Source organism: Gymnodraco acuticeps, unplaced genomic scaffold (assembly GCF_902827175.1).
Source record: "Gymnodraco acuticeps unplaced genomic scaffold, fGymAcu1.1, whole genome shotgun sequence".
NCBI lineage: Eukaryota > Metazoa > Chordata > Actinopteri > Perciformes > Bathydraconidae > Gymnodraco > Gymnodraco acuticeps.
In genome coordinates this window covers 10,580,494-10,601,792 of record NW_022990238.1, presented here as the reverse complement: position 1 = coordinate 10,601,792, position 21,299 = coordinate 10,580,494, and the positions used below count along the sequence as shown (strand labels likewise).

Below are 21,299 nucleotides of genomic sequence, written 5' to 3'. Positions count from 1 at the left end.
CCAGCCTAAAACAACGTCTTTAGGTGCATGTGTTTACTGTAAATGTTGTCTGAGGAGAACTGAGCAACAGTCAGTAGGAAAACATTTAGTTTTATATCTATTTGTTTATTCCGTCTAGTCTAACAGAGACAACCAAATACAGAACACAAATAACATTGTTTGCTTTGGTTTAGCCATATATTGAACTTCACTGTTATAGAAATTAATGACCTCTCCAAATGATTTTGCACCTGTTCCCAGTCAGTTAGATACCTCTGCAGTGGGCCACATCGGCAGTTTCCCCTGCTGATTTGATGCCCCACTTTACTCTCCCATGTATTTTCTTTCCTGTTGCCATTGTTTTATTTCTGCAGATATATTTGTATACTCTGAATTTCAGGGGTGGGGGAAGCGAGCAGGAGGGAGCTTACAAACTGACAATCTGATTTGATTGAAAACACGGTAAATCCCACGCTGGCCCAAGCATTCAATCTCACATCACCACTGACACACTGCAGCCCCATAAACCCACTTCTTAATCCCAAAAGCCTTTTTATTTTGTGGTCAATGTGCTACCCATTGCTACAAATCCCCCTCTGCCACTGTCTCACCCAGCCCCCACCCCCATGTAGTTGTGTGTGTGTATGTGTGCAGGGATTCGTCTGTGTTCAGGCACAGCTGGCATCATCATCCTCTAAAATGAATGTTTTTGATGCACTGGTGGGAACAGAGTACCTGCACAAGGTCAGACAAACAACCCGTAGACCTGTGCAGCCTGCTGCTCTGCTGTGATTGTCATTCTATACGGTTCTGCTGCTGATGCGGCATATAAAGGACTTCCATCCTATTTTTGGATACAAGTTCAGATCTACGTTATTGGACCAAAATACTTCTTAACCATCTCCTCACTAGCGCAGTGCACTCCAGTGTGCAGCCTTGAAAAGTGTGCCAAAGGACGATGTGATATGCCCTGGAAGAAGAGAAGAGGAATATATATTTAGTCCATTATTGAACTGAGCCACATCCCAGAAGGAAAGTTGCTGTTTTGACAAGTTCTTTAAGACTTATCTGGAGGTTAAAGACAACTTACATTTTTCTTAATTGTTCTGGAAAAATACTATCACTCTGTGGCAGACAGAACAAGTTGTTGTTTTTTTCCTGCCTTCTTCCAGTCTCCTCTGCATCCTGCGAGAGGGACACACCAGAAACCCACCTGGTATTCAAACTCTCGGCTATAGTTTACAATTATGTTGAATCCTATCACGCCCGGAGCCAGAGAATTCCATGACGGACATGTGAATTAAACATTATTAAAGGATATAAAGAAGAAGTGCGCGCTCTCGGCGAAGGGCAGCATCAGCACCAGCATCCAATGCGCGTCCCCGCCCCGGTAGAGGCTGCCCGAGAACCCGGGAAGAGGAGTTGGAGCTGCGCGAGTTAAAGTTGGGCCAAAGGGGGGGTGAGAGGATGCTGCAGAACAATCTACGATCTAAATAAGATAGCCTGTACGGAGAAACGTGTCCTAAGTGAAGGATGACTTGCAAAATACTGAGCATATGCCTCTTATTTTTGGGTTTTCAACATTGCTCATCACGTAAGTCCTGTGAAACTGAAATTGTTGATTTATTATCGGCTGTTAGAATAGTATTAAAGTGTTTATACGTGCCGTATATGCATATTGTTTAACGTCTGATTGTATGCTTGAGAGGAAGTTAACTCGGTAATTCGGTTATAAGTGGAAAATACCACCAGGGGGGGGGAAATGTAGCCAGAGGTGTTGCGATCGTTGAAGGGCACGTTGCGGGAAAATCCTTTAAGTGCAGATCATTATATTCACTGGTTGTATTGGCTATTGATATTTCAGTAAAGCATTATTATATGGGACCTCAGAACTAAAGTGTGGAAGATAACCGCGTCGGTCCTGCGGAAGGTGTGCATGGTGATCCCCTCGCGCTGCACTGTCTGCATTGCAGTGCTTTCCCTCGGCCAGCGTGCAAGTTTCTGCCGCGTGCGACTTTATCTCTCGACTTCTTCTCAAAATAACGATGATGATTGGGAGTCTGTCTTGTTTTTAATATCAAATCGTGTATCATGTTGTTTTGTGGTGAAAATGTGATCTTATTTTTAAAGAAGCGGTTGAGACACAGCGTCCTGAGTGGGACCAGCCCACTGCAGTACTTTTTTTGGGAAGCCCTGCGCCACCTGTCCACAGATCACTGCATGGTGCACACGAAGAGCTCATATTCACCTGCAGGGAGATAAAAACACAAGCAGTCATGTGTTGGGTTTAGTTGGGCAGTGATGGGGCTGTGTTTGAGGTCAACATTAGATCAGGGGAAATGTTAGATCTACATTTCTATCACAAAGCTTGTATGCATACTAATAAGCTTTATGAGTGATGTCATGATGATTTCACAGGTTCTTAACTATCCCAAAACAGCGCATTGCATGACTCAGTTGGTATCAGTTGAAGATCAGGAAGGAGGGATGCTTTGTCATGTGACTTCCTATAGGCAACTGTATTTTGTGTACAGTATTACTGTGTTAATGATACACTATATTGTGCACTTTTTCTGTACAGTTATTGACAGGAAATTATGACACCATGCTGCTGACATGTCACATATTCTGTGAGTGAACGGTACTATCATACGTTATTGTGAAGAGCATTAAAATGTGAATGAACAGGAAAGTCTGCAATTGACTGGCTGTTGGTAAACATAATTGGATCCCAGAATGTTATGCAGTAAATGGATGGCCTGTGGGCTTGTTGTATATCCTGTTGGTACTTTATTGCAGGCCTGGCCAATATGTTATCTGCTCTGTGGAATTGCACAGGAGTTCTGCCAGATTAAAATGGAGCATCAGAGTACAGTGGGGTGGGGCTGAGGTTCACTTACTTGTGTGTGTGTATGGAAGAGTGTAATGTCAATGCATACATCTGAAGTTCATGCTGTGTTCATTCAGTCATGGTAAGCAGTCCAGGCATCAGGAGACTGTCAGGGGAATTGATATCAAGGGACAAAACCAAGCTGTTTGTTTCTTTAAGACAAATAATCTTTGACATCTTATTTCAGATTTATGTCGGAATGTGATACCCTGCATAGTTTGTGTTTATATCTCAGGCAGTGGTCTGACACCACCCGCTGTGATGCCGGCCTGGGTATGAATGATTTATTACACCTCCTTCAATAGAGCTTGCTGTATTTTACTACCATTTTGCTGTTCTGTTGCAGTATTTGCATCAGGATCCTGATGCATTGTTGATATTTTGTTGCTGGACATCTGCATTCAGACATACAGGGGTTTCTGCCTGAATCCCCTGCGGTCACACGTCAAAGGCTAGTGACAGGCTGAGGAGGTGCATCTCTGCATATATATGTGTAACCAGCTGTAATGATGTGTCAGCCCAGACATACCAGCCTATACACTTACAGCAGACTGATGATTCAGCAAGAGTGGTGCTAGAGCTCTATGCAGCCACTGTTTCCCACAGCCCCTAAATGCTAAATGGAGGAAGAGACTACTCTGCAGAGAAGGGGGGGGGGGGCTTTGGCTGTCACAAGAAAAGGGGTGAAAACCTGGTGACTGGATGCTCTGTACAGGCTATAGGTACATTTTAGCTACTGCTGCATCATGACAACGCCCAGAGAGTCTCAGAGAGAAGTACAAAAAAAAAGCAAGATGATAAGCGAGAGTATGAGGTAATGTGACGCAGGGAGAGCAGGAAAGAGTGGATTATTTTAGGAGTTGGAATAAAGATAAAGAGAGAGGGCGAAGGAAGAAGTTAGGTGTTTTATCAGTGGGGGGGTGGAGTGCGTGACAGTGAGAAGGGGCTGCTGAGTGGCCTGGGTTAACCTGCTGCAGTCTAGGATGGGGCTCTCCACATTTTTAAGTAACATTCCTTTACCCTACTGATTGAGGAATTAAAACAGATCAATACACTTAAAGCCATTAGTGGCAAATTGACTCTGCCTGTGTAAGTGCAGCAGAGCGTCTACTAAATATTTTTGTTTGATTAGCCATTTGATCAGTGGATCTTTACAAATGGCTCTACAGAGAAGTAGTGAGGCGGCAGATATATTAGAGTGTCCGCAGTATACATAGCAGGAAATTCAGTATGGTGAGGAAACCTCTTAGGGAGGCAGACAGAAGCAGAAAGTCAAGGTCACATTTCCCTTGCTCAGCACGCTACCTCCAATGTGCAGCGTGTCCTTGCATGAAAGGTGACAGAATTCATTTGATTTACCCCTTCTCACCAGATGAGGCAGAACATGTCGTATTGTGTATGGCTCGAGAATGTTTCATGTGTTATATAAGATTAGCGGTTAGGCAGTTGACAAAAGTTCTCCACTCTCTGCATGAATTGGTATGATCACTCAATCTTCCCTGCCTGGCAAAGTAAATTCAAATTAGACTATATGCAGCACCCTTCCTCTACTCTCTCTATCTGCAGCTTGTATACACATGCTGCTAACTGCTCTTGTTTCTAGACTTTTCTTGTGCTCCGTGACCTCTGCAATTGTAGGAAAATGATTTATAATGACAAAACATCTGCTTATCGGTTAACAGCTCCAAGTGTTAAGAGAAGATCATACTAATAAGGGAGGAGGAAGATGAGGGTTAGATAGGGAACAGCTTTTATTTACCTTATTTCTATTATAGTTGGTTCTCTGTGGATTAAAACATTGCGAGGTATTTGTATCTGCTTACTTTCATACTCAAGTAAAACCCCATCTGTTTCAGTCTATCTATATTAAATCTGTTGTGGCTAGAGAGCATATTCCACCTCTTAAAATGAGACAGTGCTTCTCTTGCAGCTTGGGGCGAGGGCATTGTACATTCATCCCCAGCAGTGACACAGGCAGGATTAGGTAGAATTATGGTCAGTTTTATTAGCCATGGACTGGAGAGCGAGTCTGAGCAGATGGCTATGGTCTTATCAGTCTCATAATGCAGAATAGCAACTCAACATGACAAAGCGACAACCTTAGATTGCCTTTGACTTTACTGCCCATGAAACAGCATGTGTTTTATAGAGGAACTACAGAGAAAATACCGACATGCAGACACTGACAGGCATGTACACACACCCACAAAGACATTCATGTGACGCAGCAACATTTGTATTCTGTGTCTGCATCACCAAACAACACAGGACCAGACCTCTTTATAAAATAGATAGGGGGTGTTGCATAACCCTATGACAATGACATTCACAGTAGTTTATCTCAGAGATAGCATGCATAATCAGAAGTTGTCTGTGTGATATTTCTCAGCTCGTTCCACCCATCCCATGAAGAAATTATGATGATGCACAGGACAAATTTATGAGCCTTGGTTCACCACTTAATAAGAAGGTTATTTAGGGACTGTGCTTTACTGTGTAACATGAATCTGTAACCTCATTATCTCACTTTACCAGCAGAAAGACTTTGTGCTACGCTTTTATTTAATTGTATGGTTCCGGACACATTTGTTTTTTATGTCTAATGGAGCGTGCACTAGCCACTAATGAAACTTCAAATGCTCTTCTCTCATCGAGCTGTGCGGCTGTGCCAGCCTTTGTTGCCCAGAACTATATCATTTTGAAAGCAATGTGTGAATGCTGCATTATGACAAATATCTTGCAATAACTTCTGACCTTGACGTCTTTCTTATTGTCACTGCAGGAGAATGTGTTGATCCACTGATCTCCGGGCTCTATGCCTCTTCCTTCCTGGCCTCCTCCAGATATAACTTTCTTTACTCTGCCAATTTTGCCAAATTATATGGTAAGTCATTTAAATGAATCCATAGATTCACACCATTAACCTCACAGAACTTTCTAATTGCAGATGTTTTGACCTATCACAGCAGGAAAACCACGAGTGTAGCTATAAGCATAAATAACAGCTATGGTCCATTCACATGTCAAGGCACATTAATGTTATTAGTCACACCTGCGCTTTAAAAAGTTAGAGTGCCAAAGGTGAGAAAAGAGTATTCCAACAATCGAGCATCTGTATGCTACCAATAGAGACTTATTAAACTCCCTGTGGTTGTGAACATATAGATAATCTACTATTTTCTTTATGTATGTATATACTTTCACTTTAGCAAAGGATATTGACCTCACATTACATAACAGCAGTTGAGGCAATGATTATAGTGAATGTGTGGGATTTTAGTTGGAAACTCTGCTTACAGATATATACAGCCCTCAATATTATTCATTGGATACAAGTAGCTATACATTAGCTTTGTGTTGTGTTATCTGCAAAATCACAAGTCTTGTCCAAATGTTTTTATTTTTCTTAGTCTTCGCCCTGTGTCAGATGCCCTTGTTATTTTATAGGGTATAATTAACATTATCCTGTATTATTTTGTCAATCTTAAGTTAACTAAATGTATTTGCATTTTACACTCATAAGTCAAGGAAAACCATAACTATTCTAATAAAGTATTAGTAAATGAAAATTGTCAACATTTTAGTTTTTTTAAGTAGTTCAACTCAGCTTTCAATTAATGAAGACTAGCCAAAAATATTGCTGTAGTCCTGATATGAGATTAAAACATTTTTAATCAACAATAATGTAGTCTGATTATGTGTTTAATGACGTTTGTGCCGTCCCCCTATTGGCTTGTATTAGTCTTGGGAAAAAGACAGCATCATATTTAGTACACTGCCTCCAGATAAAAAGCTCTTCTTTCCCCCCCTCAGGCAGCAGTGGCTGGTCCCCCTCCCCCAGGGACAGGCAGCCATGGCTGCAGGTAGACCTGGGCAGGAAGTACCGACTAGTGGCCATCGCCACCCAGGGGACCTTCAACTCATATGACTGGATCACCAAGTACACGCTGCTCTATGGAGACCGACCGGACTCCTGGACCCCCTACATCATGGAGGGAGGAAACTCTGTAGGTGTCTCTGAGCCAGAATAATTAGGGTGGGGTGAGGGCTGTAACAGGGATGAGGAGAGGATTAACGAGACAGATGTAATCTAAACAGCCGATTTCCCATTCAATGGGTGTTTTTGTATTTATTGTCCCTTGCAGAAACAAAGACAGCACAGCATAGTATCTCTCTCAACAATGACAAAGCTAATCTCATCATCAGTTAGTCTCCAGCCCCTTAATAAGGCGTGAACACCATTGCAGTAACTCAATAACTCTCTCCCTTGTGTCCCGCTCTCTTCTGTTTGCAGACGATGCCTGCAAACTGGAATTATTATCAGTTGAGGAGAAATGTCTTCCATTACGCATTTACTGCTAAACACATTCGTCTGCTGCCTCAGGCGTGGAACACCGAGAACGGAGGGAAGATCGGCGTGAGGCTGGAGCTGTACGGCTGCCCTTATGGTAAAACATGACTGATGTTCTCTACCCAGGGATTTACTTTCTCTGATTCACATCCAGGGACATTTTGAAATCCAAGTTCTTAATCGTATTAAGTATTAGGCCACAAAATGTAAGTGCCAAATACACCACAATATGTTACTAGTTAATACATGACTAAGCTCAGTATTACTCTGGAACATCCATGCAAACACATCTGATGAGCTCCAGGAAAAGTGCCATGTAGCATTTATTCATACAATCCTTTAACCCTTAAAAAGTGCTACACAAGACTATATATACACATCCCATCCTCTTTAGTAATATTGGGATATTTTGTCTGCAGATTCCTATGTGCTACAATACAACGGCGATGACTCAGTGGTGTACATGTACCCAGAAAAGAGGTACCGCACACAAAATGACCACATTGCCATAAACTTCAAGACTCTGGAGCAGGATGGTCTGCTGTTACACAGTGAGGGGATTCAAGGAGACCTCCTCACCTTGGAGCTGAAGAGAGGCCGTCTTTACCTGCACATCAGCCTAGGTACAGCTCCAGTACTTTGTTGAAAGAGACCTTATTGAGTTATGAGCGGAAAAATATTGGCCTATGAGACAATGACATCCGCTAAAAAAGTTCTACAATAATACCTTGAGCATAGGTTTCTTTATTGACCTCCCCCTGTCCTTGCCATCTGTTTTTTAGGAAGCAGTATAATACATAAAGTCGATGGTCGAACAACACTGACTGCTGGCAGCCTGCTTGACAATCTACACTGGCACTATGTTACCATCAAGCGCGTTGGTCGACAGGTCAACTTCACAGTGGACAGTCACACAGTCACAGCCATCTGTAAAGGAGAGTTTACAACCCTGGATCTGGATACGCAGGTACCTCATATCAACACAAGAGAAAACCCCCAAAAACATAATAGCGCCTCTTTAGGTCTTACTTTTGGCATTTACATTGAGTATTCATTTGAATGGTTCATGATGATGACTATGTGCCTCAAGAAAGAGTAATACATTATTGATTTTCTACCTCTCTCCTAGTTATATGTCGGAGGTGTCATAGAGCAAAATTTGCCTCATTTGCCCACTACACCCAATTTCCTGGGCTGCCTGGAAAACGTCTTCATCAATGGCATTAACATCATCTACATGGCCAAGAGAGAAGAACCTGAAATCCGCATCCCTCGAAAGGTATACAAAACATGGAGATCACCATTAATTGTAGTGAAACAACATAACTTTGTCAGTGGAAATGTTTTAAATGTAACTGAAGTCAGATCTTTTTTTCTCCCCCTTAGAAAAAGATGCATTATGCCTGCAGGGACATTCTGCTCAAACCGATGACCTTTGCCGGGCCCAACAACTACCTGCAGGTGCCAGGCTATTTCAGAAGGCCTCGTTTGTTTGTAAAGTTTAAGTTCCGCTCATGGGACTACACTGGGCTGCTTATGTTCACACGATTTGCTGATGACCTGGGTGCCCTTGAGCTAGGCCTGAGCGAGGGACAGATCAACGTCACTATATTCCAACCGGGCAAAAAGAAACTCCAGTTTGCTGCGGGTGGGTTTTGAATGAGTATGCATGTGATCTCTGTACTGAATCTGATTGTAGAAACATAGCATGACAGGCAATCTCTAATTTCTAGGTTACAGGCTAAATGATGGTTACTGGCATACAGTGGATTTGGCAGCCAGAGACAACCTACTGACCTTGACAATTGATGAAGAGGAGGGCTCTCCATTAAAGATCACCAACCCTTTCACAATCCGAACAGGAGACCGCTATTTCTTTGGAGGTGAGTGGATCATGTTGGATCAAAATAAACGTATAAATTGTTACCATCCAATTCTTAAATGTGTTTTCCTGTGCTCAGGTTGTCCCAAAACTAATAACACAATAAGGAAGTGTGAGACCAAGCTGAACCGCTTCCATGGTTGCATGCAGCACATCTTTATAGACAATGAACAGCTTGATATCGACATTATTCTGCAACGGCAGTGGGGGCGCTATGCTGAGCTATTGTTGGGAACTTGTGGCATAGCTGACAGGTAAGAAATATTCTTTCATTTGAAATACCTAGTATAAAAGAACGATATAGTTTTATTAATAGCAGGCCGGGATGCACAATATTAGATTTTGGCAAATTTCTGGTCTATGCCTTTATTTAATTTCAAAGTCATAAAGGCAGGTATGCTTAGGTCACCTAAAGTTTCATGTCATAAAACCTCACCCGAAGTCTCTTAAAATAGAAATAATCAACAACAAAAATAGAGAATGTATAATGTAAGTGTGTTGGATTCACTTTTGTAACACCAACATACAGAGTATATCTTTGGTTTACAGATGTAATCCAAATCCATGCGAACATGAAGGCAGATGCATCCAGTCCTGGGATGACTTTATCTGTGTGTGTGAGAACACTGGCTACAAAGGAGAAGTGTGTCACATGTGTAAGTGCTGGCTGGCAATCTTTCCCATGTAATAAGTATTGCTTTACAGTTGATTACACTTGGCCCCTTCTATATTTCTTCCTAATAATAACAAAGTGATCATCTTGCTTCTCGAACAACAGCTGTTTATAAAGAGTCATGCGAGGCCTACAGACTCAGTGGCAAGTATTGGTCTGGAAACTACACCATCGATCCTGATCTCAGTGGACCTCTGAAACCATATGAAGTGTACTGCAAAATGAAGTGTAAGTTATTACTGTCACTTAATAAAATACAGCTCCATCAGCCCTATGTCCAGTGCCGAATCCTCAGGTTATCATGTTCCTGTAATGTGAAATACGTAATGTTATATCATGGGATTTCTTTTTAATTTCTGTTCGGTGTTAAAAAACGTTGGGGGCAGTTAAGGACAATGTCGCAGAAGACGTTACAACCATCCATTATGATGAATATTAGGAGATAAATATCATATTATAATAGCCTCAATAAATCAAAAATCACACTAAATTGGCTGGACATTAAACCACCATATATCAGCAACTGGAAACAGTCCAAAGACAGAGGGACCAAACACATGGAAATAATCATCTATAGGTTGAGAAAAAGAGAGAAGAGAAAAATAAAAAATGAAATTAATTGTTTTATGGAAATAGATGTATGGAACAGCAAAACCAAGAATATTACAGGAAACCAACCTTCTTTCCTTTAAATGGTTTATTCTTATCACCTGTTATCATCGCTTTTTGTGGTTGTATTTCTATACTTTCTTTAATTAAACACATTGTTAAAATGTATTTCTAGAGCAAAAGTGACAAAACTGAGTACTTGTAATGTAAATAAGTGCAAAAAAGTATTGCCATTCAATTGGAAATTAGACGTTTTTATGAAACAAGATAGGTTCAGCAGTTATCTCAGAATGTGTTGTAAAAGTATTCATTTTCTTTCCCCCACCTTTCTGTTCACATTCAATTGCTTTACATTCTTTTCATTTTTCTTACATTAATATTCCCTCCATCTTTCTCCTTTCAAATGTAATCACCACGACCTATATCTGTCATGCCTCCTTACAGCATATAAAGCTTGGACAGTGATTCTAAATGACCGTGTGGATGGTACCAAGGTGACTGGGAGTTCAATAGACCGGCCGTATATCGGAAATGTCAACTACTGGAACGCCTCCTGGGATGAAGTATCTGCTCTAGCAAACACCTCTGTGTACTGCGAGCAGTGGATCGACTACTCCTGCTACAAGTCCCGTCTCCTCAACACCCCCAGCAAGTTGGATTAGTCCATTTGGAAGTTTGCACATGAAGAACAAGGAAATAGTAAGCTAACACAACTTTTCTATTTCAAAATAGATGGAAGACCTTTTGGGTATTGGATTGGTCGTGACAATGTGAGTCACTATTACTGGGGTGGAACATTCAGAGAGGTCCAAAAGTGTGGCTGCGCTATCAACCAAACCTGCACCGATCCCAAGTTTCAATGCAACTGTGATGCTGACTATAGACAATGGTGAGAGAAGGACACATTTTGCAGGCTTAACTTGTATCTGCGACAGTGACAAGCTAGTCTTTACATCCACACTGTGTCTTTACAGGTACTCAGATAAGGGCTACTTGGACTGGAGAGACCATCTGCCCGTGAGGAAGGTGGTGATCGGGGACACCAACAGGACCGGCTCAGAAGCACAATACACTGTTGGGCCTCTTCGCTGCCATGGCGACAGTGAGTTTGCATTTTATGGGGTTTGCTCAAACAGTGATGTTCAGTACTACTGTATGAAAGTGTTTAGAGTTGTTTATTTTAATACATATTTGAATGTTTTCCAAAGGAAACATCTGGAACACCATATCCTTCACCAAGCCCACATACATAACCTTCCCCACCTTCAGGCCTGGCTCCAGTTGTGATATCTCCTTCCACTTCAAAACCTATCGTGACCACGGCGTCTTCTTGGAGAATTCTGATGACCAACTTCGAAACTTTATACGACTAGAGCTGAATAGTGAGTTGAATCATCTGTTACTGGAGCTATAGAGGGTATGCAAATGAGGTCAACGTAGGCGAAAGTCACTGAGTTAAGTGTTGAGTTTCAGCAAATCCTAACAAAACACATCCTAAATAGACAAAAAATGTACAGTAGAGCAATTTGAAAATGGTTAAAACTGCTGTAGCAAGAGCAACAAGAAAGTTAGACATTGCTGTAGAACCTATGGGTTCATTGGTAAGTTGTAAAGATCATTGACATGTCCAACTGCATTTAATTGAAGTAGATATGTGTTATTTTTACTATAATTCTCCCAGTTTACCCTACTACCATAAGCCAGGTTGCAATATGATGTTTTGTGCATACCCTCTATTCTCCTCATCTTATTTATTGATTCATCTCTATATTTTTATTAAAACATTTTCTTTCTGTCTTTTTCTCTTCCAGCCACCCATAACCTTGCATTTATTTTTATGGTTGGCGATGGCATTGTAAATGTGACACTAAACTCCCCTGTTCCACTCAATGACAACGAGTGGCACTTTGTTCAGGCTGAGCTTAATGTGAAGCTGGCCCGAATCAAGGTTGATTATCAGCCCTGGGCTGTCAAGCGTTTTCCAGGTCAGACTTTCGTCACCATGAAGTTCACACATCCTGTTGTAGTAGGTAGGTTGCCTGAGGTGAACTTCAAAATGTGCCATGACATAAATTGAATGTAATGTTCACTCTGAATTTGAGTAAATAAGAATAACTGATACAAGTTTTCTTTGTATTAGGTGCTGCTAACCGCACCCTGAGACCGTTCTTGGGGTGTCTTCGAGGGCTGCGAATGAACGGGGTTACTCTTGATCTAGAGGGGAAAGTAAATGAAGAACAGGGTATAAGGCGGAACTGTACTGGAGAGTGTCTCAATGCGACCATACCATGCAGAAACTGTGGCCAGTGTATAGAGGGCTATGCTTCCTACACCTGTGACTGTAACAACACAGCTTTTGATGGTTTCTACTGCCATAAAGGTGAGTTCATTCATGTTTCTCCAGAGGCCTGACACATAACATAGTAACTGATATAATCTGCAGCAATATGATTCAACAGATATCTAATTTCGCAATGATCTTTTTTAAGACATTGGAGCCAGCTTTGAGATTGGCTCGTGGCTGAAATACAACATACGAAAGAAGCCTATAACAGACGAAGCAGCGTGGGCCAACTGGATCGACCCGCACTACGACAACTTCAGCCTCGGCTACAATGACACAGCAGATGACATTGAGTTCAGTTTCAGCACCGTTCACAAGCCAGCTGTGTTGCTTTACATTAGCTCCTTTGTCCAAGACTACATTGCTATAATCCTCAAAACTGATGGTAGGAGCAACTCAAAAACTATTTGAAGTAATGTGCTAAACTGGAATTTATAAGGTAGAATTGCACATGTAAAAAATCTGATTTATAACATTGACTAGAAACTCTAATGCTCACAAAAGTTGCTGTAAAGTAGTTATTTAACAGGAAATTATATTATTTTTGATATCTTGTTTCCTTTCTCCCTTTAGGTAGTGTAGATCTGAGGTATAAGCTGGGGCTCATAACACACAAGTACCAGCTGACTCACCGTAACCTGGCAGATGGATACCCCCACTACGTCAACATAACCAGACACAACAGAACCATCAAAACACAGGTCAATACTGCCACTGCTCTAACTGTGTAAACTCTGGCCTGGGTTTATGTTATTTTTAATGAAATAAGGTGTCATGTCTAGAGGAATCATAGACTGCTGTTCACCTTTAGCTTAGCTTAGCCTAAAGACTAGAAACGACTTAGCTGTCTCTAAAGGTCACAGAATCCTTTTGTTTTTTGATCTGTCCACAGGTGGATTACATGGAGCCCATAGTGGAAAAGATAACCTTAGTGGAGGATGCCAGGTTTGACTCTCCAAAGTCCATGTTCATGGGCAGAGTGATGGGTACATTTCTAAAATATATGTTGATGAGAACAAGTAGCCATATGTTTATTGTTTTGCAGAAATGTATTATCCCAGAAAGAAACGTTAAGATGTAGAATCTCGTACTTAAGGGGGTTCCTACACAGCAAATCAGAGGTTATTGGTCAATAAATAGACAAACATGTATAACACACAAAACAAATTTGGTTTGCGCCTTTCAGAGGTTGGTGACATTGACTATGAGATCCAGAGGCATAATTCTCCAGGCTTCATAGGCTGCATATCTGGGGTGAGATACAACGTCTACGCGCCCTTAAAGGCCTTCTTCCGTCCAAATGAAACGGATCCTCCCGTAACGACGCAAGGCTACGTATCTGAGTCCAACTGTGGCGCCTTCCCTCCTATCCTGGGTTATGTACCATGGGAGGTTGACCCCTGGTTTACCACCATAGGTGAGTTTCTATGTCCCATAATACATCAGTACAAAACAAATATTATTTGATGTTCATCCACTTATGTGTATACCTCTTCCTTTCAGAATATATTTACATCCATGATGACCTGGGCCTGTTTTGGATAACAGGTAAGATTACATTTTCTCTGATGAGACGTTGCCCTATTTACATAAATACTGCATATCTGCTTGTTTCTGAATTACTGAATAAAAAAGGCCAGTAAATTAAAATGTTGCACTTCATTCAGTTAATTTGGAAGCAATGCATTTTGCCCTTATGCTGTTTGACAACGAGAGAGAGAGGCAAGTCCTACATCACACAAATCAGCCGTTTTAAATTATCTTTCCTTTTTTCTTAAAATCCTCTTGTCCTTAATTGAGCCCAGTTGTCAGGGTCCAATGTGGGCTTTTGGTTTTTAATCTGACTGCAGTCTCAAATTTATTGCAAGTGGGACAAAATCCAAAAATCATACTTGTTGAAAAATAAACAGCAAGACATTTCTAATACATTAATAGAGGAGATTATTTAGTAAGTCGCTTTGGATAAAAGCATCTAACAAGTAACATGTAATGTAATGATTATATTTGACTCAGTCAAGGTCAGATTATGTTATTTAATCTTCTAGAGTATATTAATACATTTAATTCAAGTAGAATAGACCTATTTGTCTTTGCAAAAGATATGTGAACTAATATCCGTAAAGACATGTTCCTTTAATGTCTATACATGCTTAGATAACATTTGCATATGCTACATAAAGTCAATAGACGATTTACAATGAATACATAACATTACCAATACATAAAACCTTAATTCCTTGATGACAATAAAATCAATGGCCAAAATAGTATTGCAATAGTGTTAGATCAATTATGTAAAGGCAACAGGCCATCGAATAAAATAAAATATATTTTTGACACAATAAAAACATATTGGGATATAATTGAAGCTGTGCAGTACATGGTAGATTTTCTTAATGATATTATATTAATTGATTATGGTGTAATTCATCATTTTGATATGAAATGATATGTGATTTAAAAAATAACATATGAAAGACATGAAACTGATGAGGGAATGACAAATGTGTTTTTCTCTGTAAACCTATGGATTTCTGGAAAACATCAATTTTTTTTTATAATAAATCTCTTCCACTATATAATCCCCATGATATCCCTGCACCTTATTACAAGAGGAGTGTTGAGAGCAAACGAGCATTTTGCAGTAAAGTATTAAAGATGACGGACAAAATTAGAGCCCTTCTCCCCAATGAGCAGGACAGGCTGGAGCCTCAGGATTAAACTGCAGCACAGAGTCCCTGCTCCATCTCTGTCTGAGACCTTTACCGGATCAGCTATATTTAGTCTGCATGGGCCCAGTTTACTGCTCATCATTGATAGAGGCTTCACTTTAATAGATCATTCAGATGTATTATGCTAATGAAGGGCATGGAATTGGTGTGCTTTTCAATCATCCAAACAATGGTTCCTGCTGGTTATCGGTTGCAACCCAGTCTCACAGAAAAACGTGTAATAGCTACGTTGGTCGACAGGGCAAAACGTAGTAAATTCACAAATAATCCTCTCAAGACGTGATATGAATACAATATTTTGTAAAAAAAAACATGGAGCTCAAATAATTTTCCTAATATCTATCAAACTGTGGATCCTATAGGATGCATAGTAGAATGGAGAATAATAGAATAGTAAATTCTAAAAGTACAATATTACGGAGCCCCTAAAGGGAAATGGAAAATAAAAAGAAAAGAGAGAGAAAAAAAATAAAGTCAGGATAACGGATTCGTTTCTCGTGCGCACGAGAAACGAATCCGTTATCCTGACTTTATTTTTTTTTTAGAAAGTTACCGATGCACCAAGGAGGAAGTGGAACACGAGACAACCATTTCATTGCAGACTGTTATGTTTACGTGGGGAAATGACAGTGCATACATTATTTGAGATATATTTTGAAGTCAGACTTAATTTTATGGACATTTCGGCCAGGGTTGTAGAGCTATTGGTTTAAGCACCGGATTGGCAAAAAACAGGAGAGTCTGTAAACCAGTCTGCTTTGATCTATGAATTAATGTCCGTGACTCTCAGAGTACCTGCTGCCCGCAGCTGTCACACACACACACACACACACACACACACACACACACACACACACACACACACACACACACACACACACACACACACACACACACACACACACACACACACACACACACACACACACACACCATCAATCCCATTGGGCCGGTACCGAAGTGGGCCGCCCGTTGACAGTTTACGTGGGCTGGGCTGGGTGCGATTTCCGGGCTGATTTTTAGTCCCAGTCCGCTGTTCAATGAAGGTAAACAGGGTGTGACTAAAGACCGAAGGGCGCCGGAGGTCGCCGGAGGTCGCCGGAGGGCGCTGGAGGGCGCCGGAGGGCGCGCTGGATGGGGCTGGAGGGCGCCGGAGGGCGGGCGCGCTGGATGGGGCTGGATGGGGCGCGCAGGGTCTTTACATATGCATATATACATCCCTGATTATGCGCAATATACCTTCAAAGACTATACATGGAGTATCAATTGCTAGTAGGTAATTGATGACATGTGCCCAAAGCTATCTAGAGATACCTATCTCACTTTAGGGTCTGGTGAAGCAGCTCTCAAGCCAACTGGGAGCAGGAGGGGGTGTTGTGGGAATGCGAGGGTGGGACTGTTTTGCTGTGGGTCACGATGCAGGGTGATTACCTGTGCAGTGAGGGGAGGGCTCATGGACCCCAAGTGCCGATTACGCCCATCCAGCGCGCCCTCCGGCCCCATCCAGCCCCATCCAGCGCCCTCCGGCGCGCCCTTCGGTCTTTAGTCACACCGGGTAAACACAGTGTAGGCGGTGCGTAAAAGCTCTTTGAGCGCTGGTGCTGATCTTCTCTGAGTCAGCTGCCTCCTGGAGTGATCACACACCCCTGGCCGAAATGTCCTTAAAGTGAAGTCTAAGTACATATATAGATATATATCTTAAATAATGTATGCACTGTCATTTCCCCACGTAAACATAACAGTCTGCAATGACATGGTTGTCTCCTGTGCGCTTCACTTCCTCCTTGGCGCACCGGTAACTTTCTCAAAAAAATAAGTGCGAGATACTTTCTGGTGAGCACGAGAAACTTTCGTGCTCACCAGAAAGTATCTCGTGCTGGCCCGAATATCCGCTGGCCCGAGACCAGCGGATATGGGCACAAAGGCTTCAAGACATCTCAGCAGTCCATTACACAGTGGACACACTGACTGACAAAAAAACACACACCTACAGGCAGTTTAATGTCCCCAGCTCAGTTGACCCACATGTCTTTGGAGTGTGACAGGAAACCAAAGCAAATGCAGGGGAACATAAAACTGCAAAAGGGCTGAAAACCTAGAGTCACAGTCAATGATCATCTAGGATTAATTTTTTAATACTTCTGCTCTTGCTTTTGTTTTCATTCTGGATGTGAAGTGAAGGAAATAACTAAATACAGAGTGCCATCAAATATGTTGCAGAAAAATAATTAGCAAGATTAAGTCGCAGTAAATATTCCCTGTGTCCGTTTGGACTAAAAACCTGACTAGGATGTTCTAGATTACACGTTCAGTTTTCAGTCAAACAGTGCCTGTTCCTCATTAGTATTTCCAGAAGCACCTCTTTTCTCATTGAGTTGCAAATTAACTCTGACTGTGCTATTTTTATCCTTCAGTCATTGTCATCCTGGCGCTGCTGCTGCTCTTCGGAGGCCTGTACAGCATCTATGTATATGCCTATCAGCAGAAGGGCAGCTACAGCACCAATGAACCCAAGAACCTGGATTCCCCCAGCAGCTCCAGGCCGCTGACCGAGACCCTGAGGAGAGAAAAAAAGAACCTCCCGGAAATTGAAGAAGAGTTCAGGAGCGACTAAAAACACAGGACTTTTGGGATCATAGGGGTGGGGTTTGAACAGGGGTTGGGAGGAGGGAAATAGCACTTACAACAACCACAGTTACCTGTTTTCAGTTTTTTCTAATTCCTTTGTTCTTATATTTTTGTTTTGAGTCCGTTGAGTTGGATCAGACAGCTGGTGCTCCATATAGTACGTATTTTGGTAAGGGTTAAAAGTTCACAACAAGCCCCATGTTGCGTGAGTAGTCTCACACTGTATTGCAGGGTGAAATACTGAAGTGCCTCATCAAAGCAAGCTTAATCTGGATTAGCATAATAGTTTATTCAGATTGGTTTCAGATTAGACACTGCGGGATCAGGATTTTTTTGGGATCTTTAGTTACAGTTGGGACATCAGTTAAATGTTTTCTAGCCCTTTTATTGATTTCCTGAGCCATTTAGACTAATTTAAGCTACCAATGTCTAACTGTATTGCCATCCAAGATAAACCTTTTGATGACAATCTTTAAAGGAGCCATTTTTTGACTTTATTGTTTATAATCTGTCTTGGGTTTGAGCAGTGAACACATCTAATAACTAGTGAACTAACCCAGTGTGACAAAAATCCAGATCACTGTAACAAAACTGATGTTCATAACAACAAACCGAAGAGACAAACACACTGGCATGGAGCTTTGAGATGATGCATATTAAGATTGTAAGAGGTATATACGCTTATACTTGTTGTATTGCAGCCTATAACAGTGCATTACCTATACAGAATGGCACATGTAAGTGGTTCAGATTTGCCATAGTGTCAGTAGATAGCAGCTTTGCCGATTACAGTATGCTAAAACACATTCTCAACTATGGGGCTTCGGAAATGAGAACGTGATGATATGATACTCCTCTAGGTGTGAGAGCTAACAGGATGTTGGTCTGGTTCAGAAACAATTCAAAGGTTGAGGTGAGGCTCACCAGGGACAGGCTAAACATAAATCAAGATATCATTCCTTCTGTCTTGCTTCTGGTTGCTTATATTATGTCCTAGCAACCAATAGCTCGGTGCTACAGAGAGTTTGACTCGGCAGAAATCTCTAACAACAGTCTAAAAAAAGAATCAGTCTTTTTACAATCCTTTCATCCCCAATCAGAAGCATCTTTCAGGAAACAGCTGCTCCCTGTACCCATATGGAGAAGCATACTGATAAGTAGGCCTACACATGCACACACACAATAACATGTACAGAGGACCACAAAAGTGTAAATGCTAACTTCTCATACTGCTTTAATATATTTGCACAGTGCTGTAGAACAGTAGTTGAACACGCTGTTATTTGCTGCTGCTGCTTGTTTAGCTGCTTTCAGTGGAAAGTTGAAATCTCTATCTACTTTTATGAAATCTTTCTTCTCTAGCAAGATGACATTTCATTCGATACGTGGTGCAACCAAAGCTTCAGGCTATCATCACTCACCGCTGCTCTCCTTGACAGAAAAACACTATTGTGTAGGGAAAAAGCTAAACATTTGTAACATAATAGCTATGCATTTGTAGAGCATGACAGCACTTTGCAGTAACATGAAATAATACGAGCTTCTTTCAGCCACCAATGATGTTTAATTTGCATCAAGTAAGATTTAATGAGTGTATACGTGACTATATATGAACAACGTGTTTAGCGACTTTTATATTCCTATTGTTTATACAAAACAGTTAAAGGGAGTGCTTTGAATGTGAATCCTCTGACTCGCAATGTATGAGCGGACACTACAGTGATGACCTTCTTGGATGTTTTCATTGTAGGCTGCTTAGCACTGAAAGTAAACTCACTCATGGTAGCTCTCTAGAATGCTCAGGAAAAAGAAAGTACAGTACTTGATCTCTTGATCTCTGTAGCACTTTTACACCTCCAAAGCTCAACACTTGGTTCTTCCGTTACAGATGGGCAGAACTGTGCGAAAACTGTACATTGAAAGGATGTAAAAACTGCTAACACTGTAAAGACAATACTTGCTAATACTGTATGAAAATGTATAGATTTGGCCAAAACTGGCATGAACAGGCTATATTTTTAAGAATGCTGTAATGAAATGAATGATACTGAAAAGTGAGAAAACAGAGTGAAACTGCTGGTTTGTGATTAACGGAAGAATAATTTGTATTTTTTTGTTAAATGGACAATCACCACTTGAAGTTCATATTGGGCGTAAGCCAACAAACTTGGGTCAAATATGCTTTGCTGCCTATTAGGAAGGAGTCGACTATTGTATTATATGAATGTATACACCTCACTGTATTCATTGGTAAATAGACTATAAGCATTCAGCATAGTCAGTGCATAGCTAGCTAATCCATGCGTGGTCCCTGGAGCGTGTGTATGTGAAACTGATGGGATGTTTAGATGTTCGTGCATTTGTAGGTTGCCCACCAAGATACAACATAAAACTGTTCAATAAGAACTCTGTTTAGAAAACGAATATGTGCACTGATGCCAACTATCAAACATATTGTAGTGCAAGTAAAGTACATGGAGACAAAAACCTGGATGTGGTTCAGAATGACCCCTCTTTTTCCAGATATCAGGTGTTTGTAAATAACAAGCACATTGAATCTGTGTTGAACTGAACCTGAAGCGTCCATACTGCATTCTTATAATGGAGGCAATGGCTTGAATAAAAGGGATAAAGATAATATGGCCAGTAGAGGGGGGTCAGAAGGATATTGTTAGCTCGGACTTGGTATCTGCTGATTTCACTCCATGTGTTTTGAGTGCTGTTTAATGCATCCTGAAGTTAAACTTATCAGTAACATCAGAATACATTTTTCTTTGAAAAAGGGACATACAATTAAACTGGGGTTTAAATTATTTGCATCTATTTCTATTCTGAGTTCAATTAACACTTTAATTCTCAAAAAGGCCTTAAGAATTGTTCATACTTTCTATGAATCTGCAGATACCCTGTCAACAATGATTTCATGTTTGAAAACAGACGATAAAGCAAGAGTGAGTAGTTCCACTTCTCTGCACCATCAACCGAATTCTTCTGCAACGAGTACAAGAAACGATCGTTACAGTTGTTTGTGATCACACTGAAATGTAGGATTTTTTCTTTTTGTCAGTCAGCTCGATTTTGTTTTGTAATACTTTCACTGTAAATGACCATTACTGTGTGAATCAAGGCAAAGCCAAGCCGTCACCTCAATAAAAGAAGCTTAAATGAATTGTCAATGTTTTATTTTAGGTAAGATGTGTTTTGCACAGAG

At 41.0% G+C, this 21,299-nt stretch overlaps 1 protein-coding gene across 1 annotated transcript; it reads left to right on the top strand.

Annotated features, from left to right (window-relative positions):
* Window positions 1–1,028: 1,028 nt before the first annotated feature.
* On the top strand, window positions 1,029–21,257 carry cntnap1 (contactin associated protein 1). Its single transcript, XM_034219510.1, has 24 exons — window positions 1,029–1,573; window positions 5,652–5,753; window positions 6,683–6,876; window positions 7,164–7,317; window positions 7,640–7,843; window positions 8,003–8,187; window positions 8,350–8,499; window positions 8,607–8,868; window positions 8,954–9,103; window positions 9,182–9,356; window positions 9,652–9,758; window positions 9,881–10,003; window positions 10,829–11,032; window positions 11,117–11,273; window positions 11,359–11,486; window positions 11,593–11,766; window positions 12,196–12,414; window positions 12,525–12,764; window positions 12,874–13,113; window positions 13,302–13,429; window positions 13,621–13,714; window positions 13,915–14,145; window positions 14,232–14,276; window positions 17,875–21,257. The coding sequence occupies exons 1-24, from the start codon at window positions 1,513–1,515 to the stop codon at window positions 18,072–18,074; spliced, it is 3,927 nt and encodes a 1,308-aa protein (XP_034075401.1). The 5' UTR covers window positions 1,029–1,512; the 3' UTR covers window positions 18,075–21,257.
* Window positions 21,258–21,299: the final 42 nt, after the last annotated feature.

Coding starts and splice junctions, on each gene's coding strand:
- cntnap1 (XM_034219510.1), top strand. CDS start 1,513: ATGACTTGCAAAATACTGAGCATATGCCTCTTATTTTTGGGTTTTCAA. Junction 7,844..8,002: donor TTACCTGCACATCAGCCTAG/GTACAGCTCCAG, acceptor TCTGTTTTTTAG/GAAGCAGTATAATACATAAA. Junction 11,033..11,116: donor CCGTCTCCTCAACACCCCCA/GCAAGTTGGATT, acceptor ATTTCAAAATAG/ATGGAAGACCTTTTGGGTAT.